At 43.2% G+C, this 24,614-nt stretch overlaps 1 protein-coding gene across 1 annotated transcript; it reads left to right on the top strand.

Moving 5' to 3' along the window:
* Positions 1 to 16,761: 16,761 nt before the first annotated feature.
* On the top strand, positions 16,762 to 23,937 carry LOC107306550. Its single transcript, XM_015849805.2, has 11 exons — positions 16,762 to 19,211; positions 19,631 to 19,692; positions 19,851 to 20,004; positions 20,280 to 20,536; positions 20,652 to 20,737; positions 21,191 to 21,282; positions 21,604 to 21,712; positions 21,949 to 22,051; positions 22,203 to 22,340; positions 22,765 to 22,943; positions 23,245 to 23,937. The coding sequence occupies exons 1-11, from the start codon at positions 19,124 to 19,126 to the stop codon at positions 23,492 to 23,494; spliced, it is 1,518 nt and encodes a 505-aa protein (XP_015705291.1). The 5' UTR covers positions 16,762 to 19,123; the 3' UTR covers positions 23,495 to 23,937.
* Positions 23,938 to 24,614: the final 677 nt, after the last annotated feature.

Genomic DNA, 24,614 nt, shown 5'->3' on the forward strand with positions numbered 1-24,614 from the left:
CCTACTTATCTTCTCAACTAAGGGGATAAAAAGAATAATGTTTGCTGAAGCAGATCTAGATGTCCTCTATCCATACAGATGTTTGTAAAACTAGCAATTCCAAGAGCAGTAAATGAAAATAAGGAACATGCTTACAAAACATCTCTCATTGATTCAAGCTGCAGCTGAAGTTTTTCCCAACATTTCAGTGTCAACAGATCACTTCCCTAAGCTTGCTGGAGAAGACTAAAAAGTACTCAGGGAACAGAGAGTGGAACAGGTGACATGCTATGCTGACTGTGGACAACAGACTGCTTAGCAAAAAGATGGTGCTTAATGTGTGAAATGCTAGATTCCACTGTTTATGTACCAAAAACAAAAAAAAAGAGACACTCCAACAATCCACTGGAAAAACAAACAAACAAAATGGCTATGAGACCTACAAGTCAGGGAGTCTGGAATTATTCTGCTGTTTTCTTTGGAAAACAAGAAGAAATCTCGCACATATTTCTTCATTAATAAAGGGGATGGGAGCTCTGAGAGAAGGTACAGCTTTAAAAAGGTTGTACCCAATGGAAGATGGCAAACAACTGAGCAATTATTTATTGTCTGCAGTCAGCTCAGACACAAAGAAAGGCTCCAGAGGAGGGCAGTGATTAAACACCCCCCCCCCCCACGCAAGCCATTCTATGATTCTACTGGTAAACAAGATCTTAATCCTCAAAGCTGAGGATGGAGGCACATATTAATACTATGGTAATAAAATATGTCCAGTGTTACTGCATATACTAACACAGTATTTTCATGTAAGTTCTGAAAGTCAGAAGGACTAACAATATCTCAAAAAATATACTGACTTAAACATGGAGATATATTAAGCTCCTTTATCATGCAAATAGTGTTGAAGTGTTACATTAATCAGGGAAATAAATAAAGGAAAGAGAAAATAATATTGTTTAACTCAGAAAAAGCATTCCCACAATGCTTTAAGTCAGCCACTTTATTTTAATGGAAAACAATCAAGACAGGATTCAACAAAGGTATGATGAAGTGCAAGATTCATGAGCTTGCATAATAATATTGAGTTAGTGTGCTGATATGCTTGGAAGGAATTGGAGATCAAATCCCAGCACAGCATCTGGCTAATGCTCAGAAAATATTTTCATCAGAAATTTTCTGTGGGAACAGGAACTATTTTGACAAGTTCTGTATAAGGAATTACATGGCCTCTTTAATCTTCAAATGCTGTAACTATTTTAAAATATTTTCACCTTCAAGTTAAAAAATTAAAAGAAACTCTTCATGTAATATTTCATGTAATGGCATTTCAGTAATGTCACTGAGATGAAAAAGTCCCTGGATGTGTTTAAGAGCCATTTGGATGTGGTGCTCAGGGATATGATTTTGCATAAGGTTGTTAGATTTACGGTACTATGGTTAGGCTGTGGTTGGACTTGATGATCTTCAAGGTCTTTTCCAACCTGGGTAATTCTATAATTCTGCGATTTTATTTAAGTTGTTATGTGCTTTTTAATGCACTAGCATTTGACAAAGATGTTATGTAACACATCTCCTCGAGGATACACCAACTACATAAAGACTGTGTGGCAAAAGATTGGCAGCCTCCGTTCAGGGATGATGGTTAAAATACCAGGCATGTTACTGCAGTAGGAAGATCCCTGTGAATTGAGCTGTCTACGACATTTGCTAGTACAGCCATCTGGAATCTCACAGAATCATAACTACAGGTTTAAGATTGGAATATTTTCTCTTTACAAAAAAATTTAAAAAAAAATAAAAAATTGACGAATGTGATTGAAAATGTATTAAGCATGATTATAACCATTCCTCATTTATAGCTACACTAATGGGATTCAATTTGCAGAGAGGGTATCCTAATTTTATGGCTCTCTGCAGTGTAATTACTTTCTGAAGCAGAGAAAAAAATTCACAGGGAATTCTAACAGATTTCAGTCAACATCATTTTTATGAGTCATTTTTCTATTTAATAAAATAAAGGAGAAACCTTTTTCATGCATTTAAGGCGGGAGGTCTAGAAACTAAGGAGGAAATTAGGGAAAAATCTCATGTGAATGTGATCCCCTCCAGCACGTTATGATAAAAGCTTCAGTGTGTTCTGCACAGTGTTTGCACTAAGTAGTTCCTTAGCATAAATTAAAGTATTGGTATTTAATGTAGCATGCAAACTAAAAATGGTGGCATTGCCCTGAGATTCTCAAGCTTGATATTCAGTCCTTGAAAGAAAATAAGAAAATAAAGCTGGCAGCTCTCTGCCTCAAGGGGCTGGGAAACACTATCAGCACTGCCCGATATTAATGAGAGTTTTGGTCTGTTCCTACCCAGGCTTTTGTCAAAATTTATACCTGGACAATAGCATGTACAGATGCTGTGTATTAATGGTTGTGGCAGGCAATCTTCATTTCTTCAGTGCACATCTCCTTTCACATTTTATCTAATTTTTTTATGGACTGCATATTCTTCCCATCACAATGCATAGAGAGCATAGTCAAATACTTTTCTGTTCTTCTTTTTTCTTCCTGATGGGGAGAGATCATCCAGAATGTTGAATTATTTCCACTGCAGCAGTAGATGTTTTCATCATTTTTGTCTATCTAAATGCCAATGCTGTATAAATACATCTACACACACACACACACACAAAAAAAAAAAAAAAAAAAACAAAAAAAAAAAAAAAAAAAACCAAAAAAAAAACAAAAAAAACCCAAAAAACATTACTGAGCTTTTCTACTCTGTTTCTGGACAAGGAGTAGATTCACCTAAAGGAAACACACTGTGATGGCAAGGTAGGAATGTTGCTTCAGAGAATTCACTGGAATTCATTTTAATTCCAAAGAGATCAGCTGGCTCTCTGTTGTCAGAGATCATAGTGCTTTTTGTCATGCTTGTCTTTTTATGTAGATCATGGATGATCACAGTAAAAAGTTGTTCTTTCCCATTGTATGTGCTTAAAAAAAATCTGAAAAGATCTGAACAGAACAAAGGAAACTTTGTTCCTGTCTGAATGAATCATGTCTGCTAATTTCTACTGCTATCTATGTTCTTTTACACCCATTCTGTAGATTCAGAAGATTGAGAAAAAAGAATACTGTTATTTAAGTGAATGTCTCTAAGCCCTCTGTCTCCACAATTAGGTGTGACTTTGACAGGGCTCAGAGATTAACCTTTGAATCATCAGCCACTTTTCCTTCAAAGAGTCATGAGATACTAAAATGGGGTGTCCTTCTTTTTTAATGAACAACTGTAGTTTGGGGATGATTTGAGTAGGTTCGCTAACATTGAACATCACAGACTGGGTAATAAGAACCTCAGTTATTTGTAACAGTTCCTTGTAGGTCAAATGCAGCTATAACAACCACACTGGATTCTGAGGAATAGATGTTACAGAATCCTAGAATCATGTGAGTTGGAAGGGACCCTTTAAGGCCATCCAGGCCAATTCCCCTACAGCAATCAAGGACACCTACAGCTCCATCAGGTGTTCAGAGCCCCCTGAGCCTGGCCTTGAGTGTACCCTGGGATGAGGCATCCATCAGCTCTCTAGGCAACCTGTGCTGGTGCCTCAAAGCCCCTGCTGTAAAAAAACTTATTTATATCCAATGGAAATCTCCCCTCCTTCAGTTTGATACCATTTCCCCTTGTCCCATCACAACAGCCTGTGCTCAATATTCTCTCCCCTTCTTTCCTATATGAGTCACCTAGGAAGAACAAGAACATAAAAGTGAAAAACACTGTGTTAGCTGAGAAGTAATTAGGTCTGTGTACTGTTAAACTATCTGTGGACTTAAAGCAATTCACATGCTTTGCATGCCCTCTTTGGAGCTATAAAGAATGAACTTCACCTATTGTCAATATCAATGAAGATAAAACATCCATGACACTTAAGCTTTAGTTTCAAAAGCTTTCAGCCTAGGGATCACTGTCATACTCATTCAGTCATGCTGATTATATGTAGAAAAGGAGATCTGCAGCAGTTGCTAAATTTTGTACTGACAGAGGATAATTACGTCTAGATCTGTTAATTTTTACTTGCTTCCATTCACCAAGGTTTGTTGAGTTTACTGAAGACAACTGCTTTAATTTGCTGATTGACAACATAAAATAGTGACTTGCAATAAATACAACTTCTATAAAACCTTTTTGAAAAAGAAGAATATATCAAAGTGCGATAAACTAAGAAGTTTATGTTGAATTTAATGGTACTTTACACTATTTGCCAAAAATAGCATATGATTCCATTTCATCTCTTGTTACATTGTCATTTTCTGTTCTTGTTAAGTTCCAGAATTAGTACAAAACCTTGCAACATCCTGTAACAAACCCATACAAGGAGTTCACTAGGGGAACATAGCAGAGAAGAAAGAATTTCATATTACACTTGTGGATTTCTGCTTCACTACACAAATATATTGATTAACATCGAAGGTCTGAAACACAAATATCACACGACTAGTATACATAAGCATTACAAGACAGAAAATTCATATTTTTTTGAAAGTGAAGCTTATGGAGTACCTGTAAGGTGAAAAAATAGCTATAGAAATACATACTTCAGCATCCTCCATTGCATACTGGAGTAAATGTGAACGCTTGGTTTTATCATCCCTTGCAATGATCCAAGGAACCCTGCATTATATTCAGCATGCAATATCATCATCATCATAGTCTATCATAGTCTCGTGCGGGTTGGAAGGGACCTTAGAGATCATCGAGTCCAACCCCCCAGGATTTGAGCCTCCTGTGTAGCAGAGCGGCACTTCTACCACTTGCGCCACAGGGGGGATTCGAACCCAGGGCCTCCTGGGACAATATAGGATTGTCTGATGTAGACTGCTTGCTGACTCATAGACAAATTCTATCTGAATATAGAATAAATACATTACTAGATTTTTCACCTTTCCAGACCTTTGGTGAAAGACGAGATTCTGAGTCATTAATTTTCCGTTAATTTTTACATTATTATTGAATGTTAACAATTACATACTTTTAAAACCTTTTTGTAAATCTCATACATATTAATTTACCACAAATTACTTTTCCAAATCATAGGTGATTTATGGAAGTTACTTTCCATGCAAATTTATTTAACTCACAGCTATTTGTTTTGGAACTATAAAAGAAAAGACCACAGGCAAAATGTGAAATACCACTCATTGTGTTCAATAAAATATGAGTTAAACTGGACTATGTGTGGTTTTCCAGTATCACCTTGTCATTGTGAACATCAGGAGAAAAAAGGAAATTTTCTCCACTGAGGGGAAATACTTAAATCATTCTTTTACTAACCATGCTTTCCACTGCCAAACTCATATCCCTTGCATGGCCATAGAGGTTAAATATTTCTTCACAATGTGCACATAAAGTTAAGCCAAGTGAAACAAAAATCACAGAATCACAAAATGGCCCGGGTTGAAAATGACCTCAAAGGTCATCTAGTTTCAACCCCCTGCTATGTGCAGGGTTGCCAACGACTACACCAGGCTGCCCAGAGCCACATCCAGCCTGGCTTTGAATGCCTCCAGGGATAGGGCATCTACAACCTCCCTGGGACAGTTGTTCCAGTGTCTCATCAGCCTCTGTGCAAAACAAGGCTGGTTAGAGATCACGTTACTCTACTCTGAAGTCCTCATAGAATCATGGAATCATAGAATGGATTAGGTTGGATGGGACTTTAATGCTCATTTACTTCCAGCTCCCTACGATGGGTAATGTTGCTGAGTATTAGACCAGCTTACCCAAAAACCCATCCAAACTGGCTCTGAACACTTCCAGGACTGGAATATCCAGAAGGATCTTAAAGGCCCAGTAGAAAAACCACAGTTCCCATGAGTTTGTCTTCTTAAATAAAAATGTCCATGTTTCAAGCAAGTAAGACTGATCGTCATGCAAATGAAGGAATGTTTGCCCAAGATTTAGCATTGTAGGAGCCATATTGATCACAACAGTAATGCATGGAGAATCCTGGCTAATAGTCCTTCTTAAGTGAACACATCAATTTTGGAAGGAGTCCTGTCAAGACTGCAATGTATCTAGGAATTCTATTCTCGACATTAGAAATTATATCCATTTAGAAATTCAGAGCACAGAGATAGAAAATGGCTGTGCTCCAGGCTATCCCAAACAGACAAATTAAAATCCTGAAATATTCTACTTACTTACTTTGACTTGGAGATTATTGTCCTGATTAAAGTCAAAACCCACCAGGAAAAAATAAAACTAACTTTCTTGGTGCTTAGATTTTTGCATCCAGAATGAACAGCACTGTTTGAAGTCTTCCTACTTTAACTCCCTCAGAAAGATGCAAGCTTGCTCTGGTCACAGTCTATCTGCAGGTCAGAAACTGAAACTTACACCATTACTCATTTATAGAGACAATAGACATATGAACTTAGATAATTTTACAAGCAAAACATAGATGAATACTATCTAGATCCAGAAGAAATGCAATGTAAAGACAGTGTATGCACATACATATATAAGGTATTTCAGAACTCAGTGGTGAGAATGTGCAAAGCTCACAAATCTAAACAGTACAGCCCAGAAGAAGTATCTATATCTCTCCTTCTTTCTCAAGGCCAACAGACCATGACTAAAAACTTACATTCTTCAGCTTCTCGTGGCTATTACAGTGACTTTACACAGCATAGTGCTGAGGCCATAGTACAATGGTGGTGATGCTAAAAACTGCAAGTAGAGTAAAAATGGTCTGCTCTATTTGTTGTTCTTCAGTAGCCCAAATCTTGGACACATGAGCATCTACATGATGCACCTTTACAACCAAATTCTTTACTTGGGCAGCAACATCTTTCCACAGTTCAACAGCCCAAATAGGTTTATCCCTTCTTTAATAGTTGTTGGTTTGTTGTTTTTTTTTTTTGCCACTGCTGTAACCACCCCCATAAGGCATTTATCACCATCCAGGAGTCTATGTAAAGATAAAGCACTGACCACCTCTCCTGTTTAGCAACACCGAAAGTGAGCTGGACAACCTTTACCTCTGCAATTCAGCTCAATTCTCCTTTTCCTTCGGTGGCCTTTGCAGCTTGTCATATGGGCTTCCATACTGCAGCTTTCCATCTGCAATTCTTCCTGACAATACTTCAAGATCCATCAGTAAACAAGACATATTTCTTTCTCTTCATTATTCATTGGATGGTGAGGCCTCTATAGCATGCAATACCATTCCTGGTGCTGTTCCAAACATTTTACCTTCAGGTCAGTCCATGATCACTTCTAAGATTCCCAGATGACTGAGGTTCCCCATGCGAGCTCACTGTGTAATCAACACAACCCACTTACTCCAAGAGCCACGAGCAGCATGATGGATGGGGGGAACCTTTCCTTTAAACATGCAGATGAGCACCGCCAGTTGATGTGCTAGAAGGAGCTGCGTTTCTGTACTGATCACTTTAGAAGCAGCTGTCTTGCTCTAATTGACAGGAGGGAGAGGAGGTTCTTTCAATATACGTACACACGACGGCGAGATTGAGACACTATGGGTCAAATGTTTGCCTGACCAGGTTATTACAAGACCTAGTTGCTTATGGAGATGGGGATGGGATGATGGGCGGTAGACAAAAAATTGGAAATAAAAGCAAGGGGGTGGTTAAGCCACTGTATGCCTTACTCTCTATGTCTCCTGTCTAATGGTGGGGGTAGTCACAGGACCCTACCTTCCGATGTAGTTTATTATCTCTTGGGTGACCTCTCCCCACTTTGTATCCCCAGGGCAGATGATTAAGGATTACTGTTCCTTCTAACACTGCCCGTGTTCTCGTTCACTTTGGCACAGCCCGTATTTTTCCTTGTAGTTGTATAACTATAGGCTTTGCTGATTCTGAAAGCCCACACATTAAAAGGGTCATGGTGTCAGTATCAATGGGAATCATCATGGGTGATTCATGCTGTGGCTGCAGCTTTCTGTCATATATTATATATATTGGAGACCAGCAGCCTTCAAAAGACTTTCTTCTAAGACCATCCCAGCAATGGCAAGAGGGTCTCCTCTTTCTACAGGGTTAGGACCACATGCCTAATAGGCAGCCTTCTGCATTAAGGACCAGCGTGCACCACTGTTGCCAGTAGTAAAAAATATTCCTGCCCAAAATCTCTCGTCAATTCTGCTAATTCGGTGACCGAGAAGGGGAGTTCTTTACCATTCATTTGAGAGTCACTGCTATAAAATGTGTATTTGGTTTTTATCAAAGGATGTGTCTGGGCTGGTGATGCATCTGATTTGTCTAGCCTTGCCTTTATTTCTTTCAGTCCTCCTAGAGAATAGATGTTTTCTTGAGGCAAACCATAGAAAACAGTGTTGCTATTATCCTTACTTCTTAACTGAGGGGGACTCCTGCAGGGTCACTGCCACTTCGCGAATACGTGTCTTGCACCAATTTATAGGAGGGAGGCAAAGTTCTTTGATATATGTATACCCGGCATGAGATTAAGAAACAGCAGTTCCAGTGTTGGTCCAACCAGTTTATTACAAGTCCTACCCATTCAGAGAGAAGGGGGAGGAAAGACGGTCAATAGGAAAGATAGGAAACATAAGCAAGGAGTCTCTGTAGAGAGCAAAAGAGATATTCACCACCGTGGATCCAGCGGGGTCCGTTGCAGGTCCATTGATCAAAGGAACTCATCTGATCACTGTAGAGGATAGGAGAAAGCTGGGAAGTTCTGCAGCAAGCAGGCCTCGGGGGGTTCTTCTGAAGAGGTTTTCCACTCAGGGAAAAAGATGTCTTTGGGAGTTTGTCTCCATGATCCCCAGCAGCTGATAAAACCAAGCTCTGTTTAACCCAGCAGTATTAAAAACTATTTCCTAAATCTGTATTCAACAAAAGACTAAGATTAAGAACTTTTGCTTTGTCAGGTTTTATTAACCTGAGAGATTCTGGCTTAAGACAAACATTTCTGGCTGCTCTTCAGAAAGTCAATAGTCATGTCTAATACTCCTGCAACTTCTGAGCTGAATCGCACCATAATATTCTGGATACTGCAGATGGATATTTCATTCTTGATCTTTTCAGCTGCTGTGACTTTTAATTCAATATCCACGGCAGATATTCATATTAAAGGAAATCTCTATTACACATAAGGCCCTTTTTCTGTTTGTACTCAAGTTATTTTTTAAAAAGTGTTTTGTACACCTGTAATTCAACATGAAGTTTCCAATCCTGCACCTATTACGTCTGCAGCTTGCTAAATCATGCTTCTGACAAACCAATTTAGCTATGTTTTTCACATTCTAAGTGACTGCGATATTCTGTTCTCTTTTACCAAGCTCTGCAATAATGGAACAGCTACATTATTCACAGACCTATTATTTCCTGAGAGATTATCACCCTCTCTGAAATGGCTGTATTTAGAGGAAAAAGGTGGATTCATAAGAGAATTAGACCTAGTTTTACAATGATGTTCTCATTAACCACAACAGTCCACAATTAAATGAATAGTTCAAGGGAGAGCACTGTTTCACATGCATACTTAAAGACAGTTCCACTCCTAAATACAGAATCAGGTATTAGGAAGCATTGCCTCCACCAGCTGTAACTGAGAGTAATTAAAGTGCCTGATTTTTGGTTTATACAAAAGAAGATACTGAAACTTGCTTTAAAAGGTCATTTGCTTTAGCTGAGACAATAGGAAGATTATTGTATTTCCTCACTAAACATCTCTTCCAATGTGTATGCTGCAGATTTCAGAGAAATGCAGGTGGCCTAGAGGTAGCAGTAGCAAAATGTCCCTTTCTCAGAAAATTATATTTTATCCCAGAAAATGAGCATTAATTCTTTTTCTTGCTTATTTATGGACTCTAAATAATTAATTTTGACTGTAAAGATCCCTATTAGCCCTATTAGCCATTAAAGAATGCAGTAGTGCCATCTAAAATGAATCCAGTCATTTCCTATTAATACCATTAATATTAATAATCTCCTGTTGTTATGTTTCTTGATCTATTCTAAACCTATAAGACATTCATAAAAATAGGAAGACCTGAATTTTATCCCTAGGTCTTATTTTCTGTAGATGCTGTTTTGTCTATCTTTTATAAGACATATCTTCTGTTTTCCTTAAATGGTCTCTTTAATGGTTAATGAATTCTTCAGAACTGTCAAGGCCTTACTTGCTCCTCTTTCTGCTTTTTCATATTTACTTGAAAATGGAACAACTGTCTGAACACAGTGGATTTGGTTCCAGCTCTGTTTTCCCTAGAGTCCACTGCCCTTTTGGATACATTTTTTTCCTACCCAGAACTTAGAAAAAACATCAAAACAACAAAGCCTCCCTTTATCATTGTATAAGCAATCCTAGTTTAGTAAGACCTCATCAGAAACCTTAACAAGCTGAACATGACACAAAGTGTGCAAGCTGCAGTTTATCAGCGTTGCTTTTGTTGTATTTGTATGGATGTTTCAAAACTCAGAAACCTGAGCTGCTACCAGAAAAGCAAATACTGGTGTAAAACTATCTACCTTTAAATCATTCTTTGTGAGGAGATTTATCAAACCAAGAATCACAGGCTGCAGTCCCTGTAAGTGTTAGCTCTGTCTCAGAGAGCTCACACATTTTTGGAAATGGTTATTTGGTACCTTAGTGAAACAGAACTTAGCCATCTTTGTCACTGTTTGCAGAGCTTTTGGCTTCACCTTTTTTTTTTTCCCCATCTCTCCTATCTCAAGGTGATAACACCAAAGCAGTAAAAAGTGAAGGCTTACCTACCTCTAACATCTTTTCTAGCATTTAGAAAAAGCTACTCTGGTTGTGCTAAGAATCCACAAAAGAACTTCCCATTAAAGAATAGTTCTTCCCCATCTCCCTCCGCAGATCAGAAATTATAAGTTCTAAAAGTTAAAAGTTAACCTAAATGAGGCATATCTATATGAAATATTTCTTGAGATCTTTTCATGTGATGAAGCCTTCCTCCAAGTCACTAGCAGATGTGCTATTCTATAAGGAACTGTTAATTTTTGGAGTAGAGTGTATTTGACAACTCTAGGGGGCAGGTTAATTTGGGGAGTATCCTTCTCTCTTCTGCCAAATACATACATCAACATTTCATGACTAACCTTGAGATCTATGAATCAAAAAGGAAAAAGGAAAGTTACTCCTGCTGAGTGTGATTCTGATGGCAACAGTTCACACATAGTGATAAAACTGAACTCAAGTAAGGAAATATTACTTCCTTGAATTCTCCTGTCATTGCTAAGTCCTTTACAGTTAACTCTTTCAAGAGACAGAAACTTTACTGCTGTTTTTGTTCATGAACAACAACCTACACCCCAAGAAAAATGAAAATATGCTGAGGTCAGTTTGTTGATGGACATTATCAAGATCTCAGTTCAGCTCAGTAACAACAAGGTGATTTGTACGTTTTGTGGGACCTTGAACAAGCTGTTCCACCAATAATTTATTAAGGATGATTGACAAAGGTTCCACTTCCAAAACAAAAAGTAAGAAAATAATCCCTTTCTAGAAATCCCTCTTTTATTTTAGAACTGGAAAACATATGACAGTAAAAGTTATGAATTTTAAGGTTTTTTTTTCATTTTACTTTTAAAAATAAATCAGAAAATTATCTGATTCTCTTTCAGCATGAATGTATGCTTTTCAGTCAATGACAAATCAGTTTGTTCCCTCTGTGGAAATACAGAGTAAGCTATGTAAAATCCAGTGATGATGGATAACAGTCTGGTACTGGTGAAAGTTAGTAGAACCAACTTGAACAATAGAGTACGTAAGCATTCTCCCGTGGCAGAGAAATGCATTTTTTCTATTGTGATTATTTTTTCCAGTCTTTTGTAGCAGTGTGTTGAACTGGAAATTACTAAATAGGTTTTCTTGGAAGCCTGTCAGAGCAGAAAATAAGCATTCAATGTTTGTAATGACTGCTAAACATTAAAGTACTTTCCATTGATAGAAGAGTAATTAGAGAGTTTCTTGTTGTTGATTCTTATGAAAATATCCAAATAAATTTTACAATGTGTATATTAACAACTATAAGATATATACTTGGCTTCATAATCGACTCTTCAAGTGAAATGTTAGAAGGATAGACCTTTAAAGTAATAGACCTCCTTCCCCTCCCCCCACCACCAAAAAAAACCACAAAACCCAACCACATATATACATATAAAAAAAACCCCACAAAACAAATATCAACAACAACAAAAAGCAGTTTCAAAGCTAGAAACAAACTCACTTCTGACATGATGTTGATCCTAGACTATAATAACATATATTTTACAAATTTTCTTCCTATTTCTTTCACTCCAGTTTCCCTCCTCCACAAATCCTACTTCCAGATTTCTTGTTCCTCTTCTCATGTTCATCTTCCTCATGCCTAGCTATAAGTATTTGAGGCCCGCTCCTCCAGAAAGTAATGCAAAATCTCACTAAATTTCAGTAGTACTTGAAGAAGCAAGACCTTAGAGGACTGTTTTAGGAGTCCCATCACATGGTCATACTAGTGATGGTTTAAGTCATTGCTCAGCCACAGACTGAAGCATGGCTTTTTTGGGCTCAAGGATTTCTGAGCACTACAGTAAAACGCCACGTTTAGCACATAAAAGCAATTCCAGTTTTCTGTTTCATGAGTCAAAGATGTTAGCTTGTGCCAGAGATATCAAGAGTGAAAAATTGTTCTTCCGCAACATAAACTGTTCATGTCTGACTGGAAGTCAAAAGGCTATTTCTCTTTGTATGTATTCTGGGAAGTGGGTGCTCTCTACACTATCATCTTAGATGCACACTTTACATCCTGGAGTGGATAATGGTGAGATAAACTGTGCTCCCAAAGTATATGAACTATATACTCTATTTACCATCACTCTAGTCTGCCAAGCTGTAGGTTACAGAGTTAGTTCATTAACCACTTAGGTTTGGCATGTATTCAGCTGAGCCATTCTTCAGGCCAGGCATCCATGCCTGGGGCCCCCAGCACAACAAGGACATGGAGCTCAGGTACTGAGGAAGACCACTAAGATGATTAGAGGGCTGGAGCACCCCTCCTATGAGGTAAGGTTGAGGGAACTGTGCTTGTTTATCTTGGAGAAGAGGAGGCTCTGGGGAGACCACATTGTGGTCTTGCAGTACTTGAAGGGAACATATGAACAGGAGGGGCAATGGCTGTTCACGAGGGTGAACAGTTAAAGGACAAGCGGGGAATGGTCTTAAACTGACACAGGGGAGGTTTAGGTTAGATATTTGGCAGAAGTTTTTCACTCAGGGTGGTGACACACTGCAACAGGTTGCCCAAGGAGGTTGTGGATGCCCCAACCCTGGAGGCACTCAAGGCCAGGCTGGATGTAGCTCTGGGCAGCCTTCTCTGGTGACTGACAACCCTGCTTGTAGCAGGGGGGCTGAAACTGAATGATCACTGTGGTCACTTTCAACCCAGGCCATTCTAAGATTCCATGACTCCAGTCACTGCCACAACAGATTCAGTTTGCTGCACACACAGTTCAGATTCCTACAGATGTTTGTTTCCAGCACTCATCATTCAAAATGCACAAGTTAGCTGTTCATGAATTATCTAATGGGACTAATGTCTGAACTGCACTGTAAAAAGTATTCAAAATTAGCAGTTTATTGGGTGGAAGATTCATTTCCCCATAAAACTGTAGTACCTATTTTCAGGAAGGAGACAGAAGATATGCTTTGATCTGAAAGATCTGAGGATTGTATTAGAAGTGCATTTTTTTTTTTCTTGAGATCCGCACTCTTGCCATTGTTATAAACTGCAGTATTAAATTCCCATTGGCTGCTTATAAAATCGAATACAGTTTCACAACACAAGGGATGACAGAACTGCACACATGTAAATATGATGCTGGATGCCCTTGCCTGCAAGCTGTTTATAAAATGCACTTAGGAAGGAACTACAGCAGCATACAGATAAAGAATGCTGTTAGGGGAAAATGGCAACAACAAATAGTCCAAACATCACTAGGCTTTTAAAGTGCTCCATAGAGTATGGTGGCAAGAGCTGAAGGAAGAAAACTGACAGTCTTTGGCAGCTCCACACACTCTTGTCACACAGGCCATCTGTGGTAGCAGAAACATTAAAACTACTCAGCCTGCAAATTCCTCTTCATGAAGTCCCTCTATTAGATGCAGAATTCCCACTTATCCTTTGAAAAAAAAAAAAAAAAAAAAAAAAAAGAAAGAAAAAAAAAAAGGAAAAGGAAAAAGTAAGAAAAAGAGATTTATGACAAATTCATCTTTCTTAATGGGCACGGTGTACAAAAGCACTTTCAAAATAAACTTGAGTGCATGCTTCAATCCATGGCAGGCCTAATTCTATGACTGTGTAAAAGACTCTTTCTTTGTGACACTATTGAATAGCAGAAGTACTTCTGTCTCCAAGGTGCATGCACTGAAATTTGTATGTAATCCTCTTGTTCTTCCCAGACAGGATATCCCATCACCATGCATGGAGAACTTGCACTATTTTATTGCAGCACACAGGAGGTATTTCTAGATGCAACAGCAATTCTAAGACCCTAACTAAAGCTCTCCTGCTCCACATATACACAAAGAGTAACTTAAATCAGTGCCTTTACACAACTATTTGAAAACAAGGTTTTATTTTAAAGGTTAAACGGTTTAAGTTTATGTTTTCAGCTGCAATGGATTACTTTCAACACTGTGAGGGAAAAAGACAAAAGACAGGAGCAGTACATATCATTAACTTTCTATTCCATTCCAAAACCTGTGAATATTAAGGAATATTTCCACTGTGTATTTTTCCTTCCTAAAATTTAGTTCTTTGTGGGAGAAACAAAGATATAATGAACAAAAGACCTTGCAAATGAGTAAATAAGCTGGGCAGCTAGTTGCACCAGATGTAAACACACACAAGGTGCCTGGCTGGTACATGTGACCTGGGTGTTGGTAGAGGGATATAAAAGCTTGTGAGCACCTACAATAAACATCTCCATTCTGCACCAGCAATGGAGCCCATTCCTCACTTGCCACACTTCTTAAATGTACAGAGAAGGGGAAACAGTTCCAGTGAAGTCTGATGGAGATAAAGGAGTGACAAATTGTTGCATCTTCTGAGGAATGGCAGTGTTTCAACTATAAAACCAAAGAGCAGATGTTAAAATTTTGCCATTTGTTATGCCTTTGTAAAGTCAGGCAATTCTACAGCAGCAATTGTATTCCCTCTCTTCCTATTTTCATTACACTGGAGCTGATCTGAATAAGAAATCAGAATTTCAGCACGTAATGTAGTCTGCAAGTTACTATCCTGTTCTGCTCTTGACCCTTTTGACCTTATCCCTTCTGACTGCCTGATAACGAATTAGCAAGGCTGCAGTATTAGCCCTGGCTTAAAGCCCTGCTGGCCTTGGTCAGTTAAAGCCACTTGCATTCATCTATTTGCACATAGAATTTGCAGTGTTTCTTTCAACACCAATTCACTATACCTCTCTGTCCTTGCTGAATATGTACAAGAATACTTCCAAAGAAAGGTGGGCATGTAGTGAGTGTGATGGGCAGCAATAAGGGTATTAGATTCCAGAGTCAAGTCTTTCTTCTGTTTCTGGTGAAAAGTGATAAAAGGAAATAAGGAAGTATAGAAAATATTAAGGCATAAAGTTAGTGTTGTCAGCATGGTTTCTCCAGCTCCATTGCATTTCACAGAATAGTAATATCTGGGTCATCTGTATGGAAACAAAAAAGACAGCACTGCAAGGCTGTTCAGTACCTTCAAGAAAGCACAGGTGTTTTTGTACAAAGATGTTTGCCCTGAACCCTCATCCCTTTAAATCCAATTCTACCCATAGCCCATTCTGTTGTTAATTAGCCAGCTGCTCAAGTGTTCCTACCTTAAATCTCCATCTCTACCTGAAATCTACTCTTTCATTTTATTATTTTCCAATGTTCTTACATGAGAACAATCTAATTCCTTTTTTTCGGCAGCCTTTTAAATGTCACAATAATTTCATGTCTCCCCTCATGCTATGTTTTAATAGATGATACAGTCCCTCATCTTTCAATCTTTCCTCCATGAATATTCGTAGACATTCTGAAGTTGTTCTCATCTTTCTCCAGGCAGTTTGTTTACAATGGGATATGCTTGCTCAACTAAAGCCTCCAAAGGGACGTGTTCACAGAATCGTAGAACCACCAATGTTGGCAGAGACCTCCAAGATCATCCAGTCCAATCATCCACCTACCATCAATATTTCCCAATAATCCATGTCCCTTGGTACAACATCTAAATATTTCTTCAACACCTGCAGGGCGGGTGATTCCATCACTTCCCTAGGTAGCTTCCAGCACCAGATCACTCTTTCAGAGAAGTTTTTCCTACTGTCCAACATGAATCTTCCCTGATACAACTTAAGACCATTCCCTCTAGTCATTTTACTAGTCACATATGAGAAGAGGCTGACCCTCAGCTCACTACAACCTCCCTTCAGGTGCTTACAGAGAGCAATAAGGTCTCCCCTGAACCTCCTCTTCTCCAGACTGAACAATCCCCACTTCCTCAGCTGCACCTCATAAGACTTGTGCTCCAGACCACCCACCAGCTTAGCTGCCCTCCTCTGAACACACTCCAAAGCCTCCATGTCTTTCTTTTAGTGAGGGGGCCCAAAACTGAACACAGTACTTGAGGTGCAGCCTCACCAGTGCTGAGTACAGGAGGATGATCACTTTCCTTGTCCTGCTGACAGCACTACTTCTGATACAAGACAGGATGTCATTGGCCTTCTTGGCCACCTGTGCACACTGCTGGCTCGTGTTCAGCTGACCAATAGCTCCAGGTCCATTTCCTCTAGGCAGCCTTCCAGCCACTTTCCCCTAGCCTTGTAGCACTGCATGGGGTTGTTGTAGCCAAAGTTCAGGATCCAGCACTTGGTCTTGTTGAACTTCATCCCATTGGCCTCAGCCCAGGTACACAGCCTGTACCAATCCCTCTGTAGTGCCTTCCTTCTCCCAGGCAGATCAGCATTTCTTGCCAATTGGAATTCATCTTCAAACTTGCTGAGGGTGCATTTGATGCCCTCATCCAGGGCACTGGAAAAGATATTGAACAGAACAGGCCCCAGTTCCAGCTCCTGGGTAACACCACTCATGACCACCCACCAGCTGAATTTAATTCCATTCATCACTCTCTGGACACAGCCCTCCAGCCAGCTCTTTACCCAGCAAAGACTGTACCTGCTCACACCATGGGCTGCAGTTTTCTCCAGGAGAATACTGTGGGAGACACTGTCAAAAGCTCTGCTGAATTTAAGGTGGTCCACATCATCAGCCATTCCCTCATCCTCCAGGCATGTCACTCAATCATAGAAGGAGATCAGGTTGGTCAAGCAGGACCTGTCTTTCAAGAACCCATGGCTATACTTTTAAAAGGTGCTGGAGTGATGTTGACTCAGCATCTGAGTTCACATTCTCCAGCAACTCCCTGTGCTTCTTTCATATATATGCTGCACCTTCTAAATTATTCTTACAATGGTCATAAACACCGTCCTTTGGCTACTCTCACTGAATCACTGTTACTTTTACAAATCTACAAAATTAACAGAGTTAAGGGGTAGAAAAAAACTTTCCTGCTTTTCATCATGTAATAAGAGGTGTCACAAGCATTTGAAATGCAGGAGGATGCCACTCTACAAATTAAACACTCTCCTGTAAATTCAATTCACTGAAAAGCCTTTTGCTACCTGAAAATCAGTGATTTAGGAGCTAAACTAAGCCACTTTTGAAAAAGAAACTATATTACCCATAAATCGCTTAGAATGCTCATAAAACACACACATCTACCATCCCCCATTTTCTGTTTATCTGTGCCAGAATTTTGCTGAGTTGGCATCCACTGCACTGGCAGTTATATCCAAGCTGCTGAGACACTAACAGTCTAATAAAGAAAATCAATTTGTGAAAGCATTTAATGCATCTGAGTTAAAACCATCTCACAATGCAAATAAGGGTTAGCACTAGAAGTGTGCTCAAAATGACAAGTTTGTGAGTAAACTTGCAGCTTGCAGAACAAACAATGTATATTAAAGAAATGACACCATTCCTTTCTAATGAATCCAAAAGTACAGTCTCAGTCATGAGGGATTAGACTCAAATACCTCCCTCCTCATTTTATATACATACATATATATATATATGAAAACAAAGCTGTCTGCTCGCTCTCTGCCCTTCCCCCTCTCCCGGAGCGAGTGTCCCGGGGCAGCCGGGGCCGGGGCCTTCCTTTTTTCCCTCGCTCTTTTGTCTCCATTTTTTCCTTTTCCCGAGGCCTGTGCCCCCCATCACGGACTGATATCTAGGGATAACGCCGTGACAGGGGTGGTAGACATCTCCACTTTCCATCCACCTATGAGGGCGTCTCATTGCTTTAGTGTATCTGTTCTAGAGCAATGCTTATAGTCCTCAAGACAGTGGGGCTCGGTGTGGTGTTGATCAGAGAGTTTTGGAAGTGGAGAGTCCTGTCTCATGAAACTGAGCATGCGTTGGAGAATGCACATTGAAGGTGCTTCGTGCTGGGACAGCTCGCAGCAGCCCATTTGCCATGGCCAGTTGTGGTCCCCCTTTGCAGATGGCTGTGGAATTAATCACGCTCATCGGGGATCACCTGGGGCATGCAAGGGGCTTTGCGATGTTTCATGCTTGCCCTTGGTGCATCGGGCAGCCATCTTGCCCATGCAAGTGCACAGAGCTCCTTCAGCATGACCACACTTTCCTTCTGTGCATCCTAGAGTTTCTTTCTGGCCAGATGAGTGTGCCTGAGCTGAGATACAGAGGCAGCGTCAGCACTGCACCCTGGGGGGCCTCGCTGGGCTCCCCCGCCCATGCTGGGCCCAGATGTGGGGGGACTGTGAGGTGGGCAGGTTCCCACAGCCCTCTGTGACACGTCACAGTGGGGCTCAGCTCTGAGTCGCTCTCCCCAGCGTCCCCCAGCCACATTTCCCAGCGAGGCTTGGGAAGTGCCAGGGCTGTTCTTGTCAGCGCTGCTCTGCTCTGCTAGAGCTGCTCTGCCGGCAGGAGAAGGCCAGGGAAACCTTTGAGATAGTGTGAGAATCTGCTTGCCAAGAGCCAAGGAACAGGAGCAAGGGAGTGAGCACCGCTTGTCCAACTGCTGCTCAGCATGGAGGTGGTTGGGGTGTTCAGATACCTGCTCTTCGATCCCTTGGATCCCAATGAGCTTTCCTTACTCAAGGAGCTCACCACATCGGGTAAGGCTTCAGGGGCCCTTGGGGCAGCGCTGTGGTAGCAAAGACAGAGAGGAGACGAGGTGTGGAAAGCTGGGGGCTGGGCAGCTGGGGGAAGGGACCCAGGAGGGGCCTGGTGTCTGCGAGCAGAGCCATGCCCGGCTCAGGGATTGCTTTGGCAGCTCAGGCCTGCAGCTGGTGCCAGGACCCCCTTCCCCAGAGCGCATCCCTTCCCTCTCCAGGCCCGCCCCGGGCGCAGTGTGCACTTCCCGCTCGCTGGGCACGGTCAGGAGCTGTGCTGGGAAGCTACAGCAGCGCGAGTAGCTTCTGCTGAGGGCAAGGGAGAGCTTGGTGGCAATCTGCTCTCTCCTCTGTTGGGGAAGGGGTTTCAGAGTGGTTGGGCATTGCCAGCTCCAAGCATGATGGATCCTTTTGCTTTCCAGAAATCTGCAGAGTGTGGGATGCCACATCCAAGTATATTTGCAGACAACTGCAGGAGAAGAAGGTGAGCCTTACCTCCTACTCATTGCCCAGCTCGTCCCTCTGCACCCGAGTGGCGGGCAGGCCGCACAGCACCATGCCCAGGGCCAGCAGGTCACCCAGCATCTTCCCCACCTCCAACCCAGCACTGCCATGGTTCCCTCTTCTTGTTTGACTTCTCAGGCGGTGGATATCGGGATTGGGAGCTTTGCAGTTGTGCCAGCTCGTGCCGCCGCTGGAAAGGATGGGGTTCTGGATGTGGATAAACCCATTTTCCACATGAGCCGTCACATCCAGAGATTTTACAAGCTCAAGCAGCCTAAGACCAGAATTCCTCGTAAGAAGAATTTTGCTTTGCTTTACTCTGCTGAAAAATGCCCCAGCAATTTGCTCCACGCTGAAATCCCTGTGACATGGCAAGAGCAAAGTCTCTTGCAGCCTGGAGAGTGCTGGGGGACGGTGCACACGCAGCATCCCAGCAGCCTGCCCCTCCCCTGGGCACCAGCCCTATTTGCCCAGCTCTCCCCAGCCCATAGCCACTGGGAGCAGGTGGCAAAGCTTCCCTGCCTTTCCTGCAGGGAGTGATGTGGTTGGTCCGGGTTTGTTTTGCAGTTGAGATGTTCGAGTATCCACTGGACTTTGAGGAGATTGCTGAAAGCATCCACTTCCGTGCACCAATCGTAGAGCAGTGCATCCATGAGACCCTGCTCTTCTTTGCTGAGGCGCTCCGAGGGAAGAAGGAAGTTGACTTCTTCTTCAGCAGCCTTGGCATTCTTTCTGTGAGAGGGCAGGAGGTCATCATGAACTTCTTTGACAGCTGTGCACTGCAGGTGGATGCAACGGGCAACATGCTGCCTGCTCTTCTTGGGGTGAGCTTGCAAACCTCCAGGGCTCCCTGCAATGCTCCCAGATGAGGTTTGCCACTCTTGGGAGCAACAGACACGTGTCTGTGGTCTCTGCTCACTTCTGTCTGTCCCAATGCAGGACCCCAAGATGATGAACATGATTGCATTCAGAGGCAAAAACAAATTTACTCGACGCAGTGAGGATGGCTGCGTCATGCTGCCAAGGTGAGCACTACTACTCCTGCAGCAGCTGGATGGCCAAGGGTGCAGCTGCTCAGCTCATGCTCTGGGGCAGCTTCTTGCTCAGGCCCCTTTCCTTGCATGGCTCTTAGGCAAGAGCAGCCCTTTACTGGGAGAGCTTCCATTCAGCCCATGGCTCAGTCCACCCAGACAGAGCATTCCAATGGGCCAGTCCATGTGCTGTGGGCCCAGGGGTGAGAGAGGCGGGAGGAGGGTGTGTGGGGGCAGCGAGGAGAGTCCTGCAATTTGGGGGTGGCACGAAGGTGACAGAAGCTCAGAGGCAGAAGTTGATGGAGACTGGAGGACCTCTCAGCTCCCACAGAGAGTCCTCCAAGGGCTCAGCACTGGCACCCAAAGAGCCCTGCCAGCAGGTTCTCAGTGTCAGGCACTGAGGGAGCTTGGTGCCCCTTTTGCCCACCGGGGTCTTCTTGTTTCCAGGATTGAAGTTCAGGAACCAAAGACTTACAGACGACTTAGTTCCCTCAAGCCCCGAAGAGATTCACAGCCATGGGGCGGGGGTGCCCGAAGAGGTACGTGAATGCGCCTCAGTTGGATGAGGAATCCTTTTCTCTGCTGGGGAAGTAACCCCCAGTCAGTAAGCCCTGGAGTTCCCAAGCATCTCCCCATTTGTCCCTCCTACTGGGAGGGGGGTGAGACAGAGCACAATAGGCTCAGGAGGAATGCAGATCTGGACAGAGACCGATGTCCAGCAGGGGCAAAGAGCTCCTGAAATGGTGTCTCTGCTCCCAAGGTGTCAATATGTGGGAGAGCACAGCCAAGCAGCTCTGCCACTGCTGCTTATCTGCACAGTCACAAAGATGACATGATGTTCTCTTGCTTACCACATGCAGTGAGCATTTATGATCCAGTGGTGCTGGCTCGACGCAGGGTATCTCAGGTTTTGAGGATAGAGAGAAAATTCAAGGAGCTGGAGGAGGAAATGCAAAGGGATAAAGCCAGGTGAGCCTCGTGGAGCAGTACAGTGGCAGGGGGTGGGGGACACACCGTGCTCTGGCTTGTGCCAGGGAGGTATTTCCCTCAGTCTTGGGGCCCTCGCCAAAAGGCCCTGGAAATGGCAAGGTGACAACCTCCACAATTCCTTGTTCTTATGGAGAAGAGCTGTGGGCTGCAAGACAAGTGGGGAGAAACTGCTTCAGCCTGTGTTCCCACCAGCTCAGCCTGCTGTCTCTCTTTAGCTTTGTGCCACAGCCTGAGGAGGTGCATGCTGAAGAGGTGGAACAACCAAAACCTCCAGATGAGCCGGAGCCCTCTGCCAGTGCCAAGCAGTCCTCCAGAGTGGTATGTCAGAGGCATTGATCCGCCACCCTTGAATCCCCCTGGGCTCCAGAGGAGGGCAGGCATGGCAGCAGCAGCAGCTGCCCTCCCAGGGGTCCCTGCCTAAGCCCCAGGAGACTGACGCTGCCAATGGTTGTGTTTCCCTGGCCTGCAGGCAGCGCGCTTGATGCGTGCTGTGACTGAGGAGAAACGGCTCCAGGTGCTGATGGCCTCCAAGCGCAAGGAGGTCGAAGCTGAAATCCAGACAGAGTGCCAGGAGTACATACAGAGGCTGAGCGCAGAGAGAAGCCAGGTACAGTGTGCACTGAGCACCCTCAGGGAAAGGGCATTTCCCCTGCTCCTCGGGAGGGGAGCAGTACAAGGCTCCTAGACATGCCAGCATTGCTGTGGCCACCTGGTGAGGAAGCATCTTCTGTCTGCCCACCACCCTGCAAGTCACTGGGCAAAGGCAGCAGCTGGCTGGGCACGCGCATGGGAAGACTAAACCAAGACTGTGTGAGGCACCTACCTCAGCTGAGGCATTGGAGCCCACTTACCCACCTCTGGGCAGAAAAGGTGATGCTTCTGGCCCTTGGCTTCAGGGAGCGAAGGCAGAGTCTGTGTTGTTGAGAGAGAGAGCCTGCTGCTCTTCAGTGCCATTTCCTGCACAACCACATCCTGAGGGGCAGCCCCAGCTCCTTGCAACTGTTCTTTACGATGATGTTTTGCCTTTGCAGAACCCCTTCCACCGCCAACTGGAAGGTGACCCTCGTCCTTCCTACATTGTGAGAAGGGAGTACGATCAGCAGCTGAAAGAGAGGCTGAAAGGGAAGGACAGGTGCCAAAGCCTCGCAGGGCAGACAGCACCAGGGGACTGGCAGAAGAAGCTGCAGCTCACAGGGACATCACGGGAACAGTAAGTGTGTGCTGGTTCCTACAGAGGCCCAGGAGCAGCATCGGCAAGCCCTGAGCCCCAGAGCTGTTGTCTGTGCTTCCCTGGGCTGCAGGGCTCAGCTGCCTCCTGCCTGCCTACCCCCCAGCTGTTGGGCACTCTCGATGCAGAGGGACCTGGGCATGAGGGCCCCTGGGCATCACACAGAGTGGGGCCTGTCCTGGGCAGCACATTTCCAGACTACAGGTCTGAGAGAAGCCCTGCAGCATTTCTGTCCCTCCTTCCACAGCCCAGAGCTGAACGCCTTTCTTCTTGGTTCCTACAGGAATAGAGAGAAGACGAGGCTCTTGGACCGCCGTGGGAAGGCCCAGGGCCTGCCAGCCCTGATAGGAAGCTGCCAGGCGGCTTCTGGCTGCAGCGGCCGTAGCCATCACGGCCTGCACCAAAACTCCCCTTCAGGCACCAGCGACTGCACCCAGGCGCACTCAGGCAGAGCCTCCCACTGCTGCAAGCTGCCACCTTTGTACGGGGAGAGCTGTCAGCAGCGGGGCCAAGGGGCACCTTTCCAAAAGTAACATCTTCAATCAAGCTTTCCAAAAGGAACATCTTCCATCAAACTTTTCAAAAGGAACGTCTTCAATCAAGCTTTCCAAAAGTAACAAAATCCTCAATCAAGTAGCTTAACATCTTCAATCAAATTTTCCAAAAGTAACATCTTCAATCAAAATTTCCAAAAGGAACTTAACATCTTCCATCAATCTTTCCCAAATTATCATCTTCCATCAAATAAAGAAAAATTCACCCCATACATAGTGTTTGCCTTATGTGGTTGCTTTGCGCCCACAAACTTCATTGCCTCAGCAGTTGCTTCAGAGTCTCAGCAAAGCAGCATTCTGCTTAGGGAAGGTTGTTATTCCTAGATAAGTGGGACATCTGAAGCCTTAAAGCAGTCCGAACATTCCATAATCCACGGGGAGGTACAATGGGTCTCAGTCCATTGATCAGAGGAGGAAGTTCATGATATACTCGGACTGAGACTGTGATGCAAATGAGGTCAAATGTTGTCCAATGAGTTAATTACTAATCCTAGTCAGGCTGGGTATAGGGTAGAGAAGAAGGCAATAGTAAAAAGAACAGGAAATTTTAGCAAGGTTTCATTATAGAAAGCAGATAGTCATCACCATGCATCCAGCAGTGTCCCATTGGTCCATGTTTGTCTTCAGGTCAGTGGGGAGAATCCTTCTGTCCCTTGTTTGCATAGTCTATTTATAAACTGTCCTTTTTTGGTGAGTGTCATTCTGCGCATGCAGGATGGTAGTCCCCTTGGAGCCTCCTCCCACAAAAAAAAAAAAAAAAGCAGTTTAACCTGTGTCAGTAAACTCTGACACAGATTGGTTCTTCCCAGTTGCATAACCGAAGAGTGTCCCTCTCATCTTCGTTGCCCCTGGCAGTAGTGTGTAGGCAGAGGTAGGACTTGAGAAACAGGAAATGCCTGCACTGTAGTAGGCCACCCCGCACATCCTATGAAGGTACAATGAGTCGGTATAGATGTGCCACATTCAGTGGACAGTGATTCATACATGGAATACACACCATACAGCTGTCATTTCCCTGGCCTGAGTGCTCCATTTGCTGTTTGCTTTCCATACTGATCATACAAGGGAGTTAAAAGAAGAATGGGTACCACAGTTCCCT

The sequence above is a fragment of the Coturnix japonica genome, chromosome Z, assembly GCF_001577835.2.
Source record: "Coturnix japonica isolate 7356 chromosome Z, Coturnix japonica 2.1, whole genome shotgun sequence".
In the NCBI taxonomy this organism is placed as follows: Eukaryota; Metazoa; Chordata; class Aves; order Galliformes; family Phasianidae; genus Coturnix; species Coturnix japonica.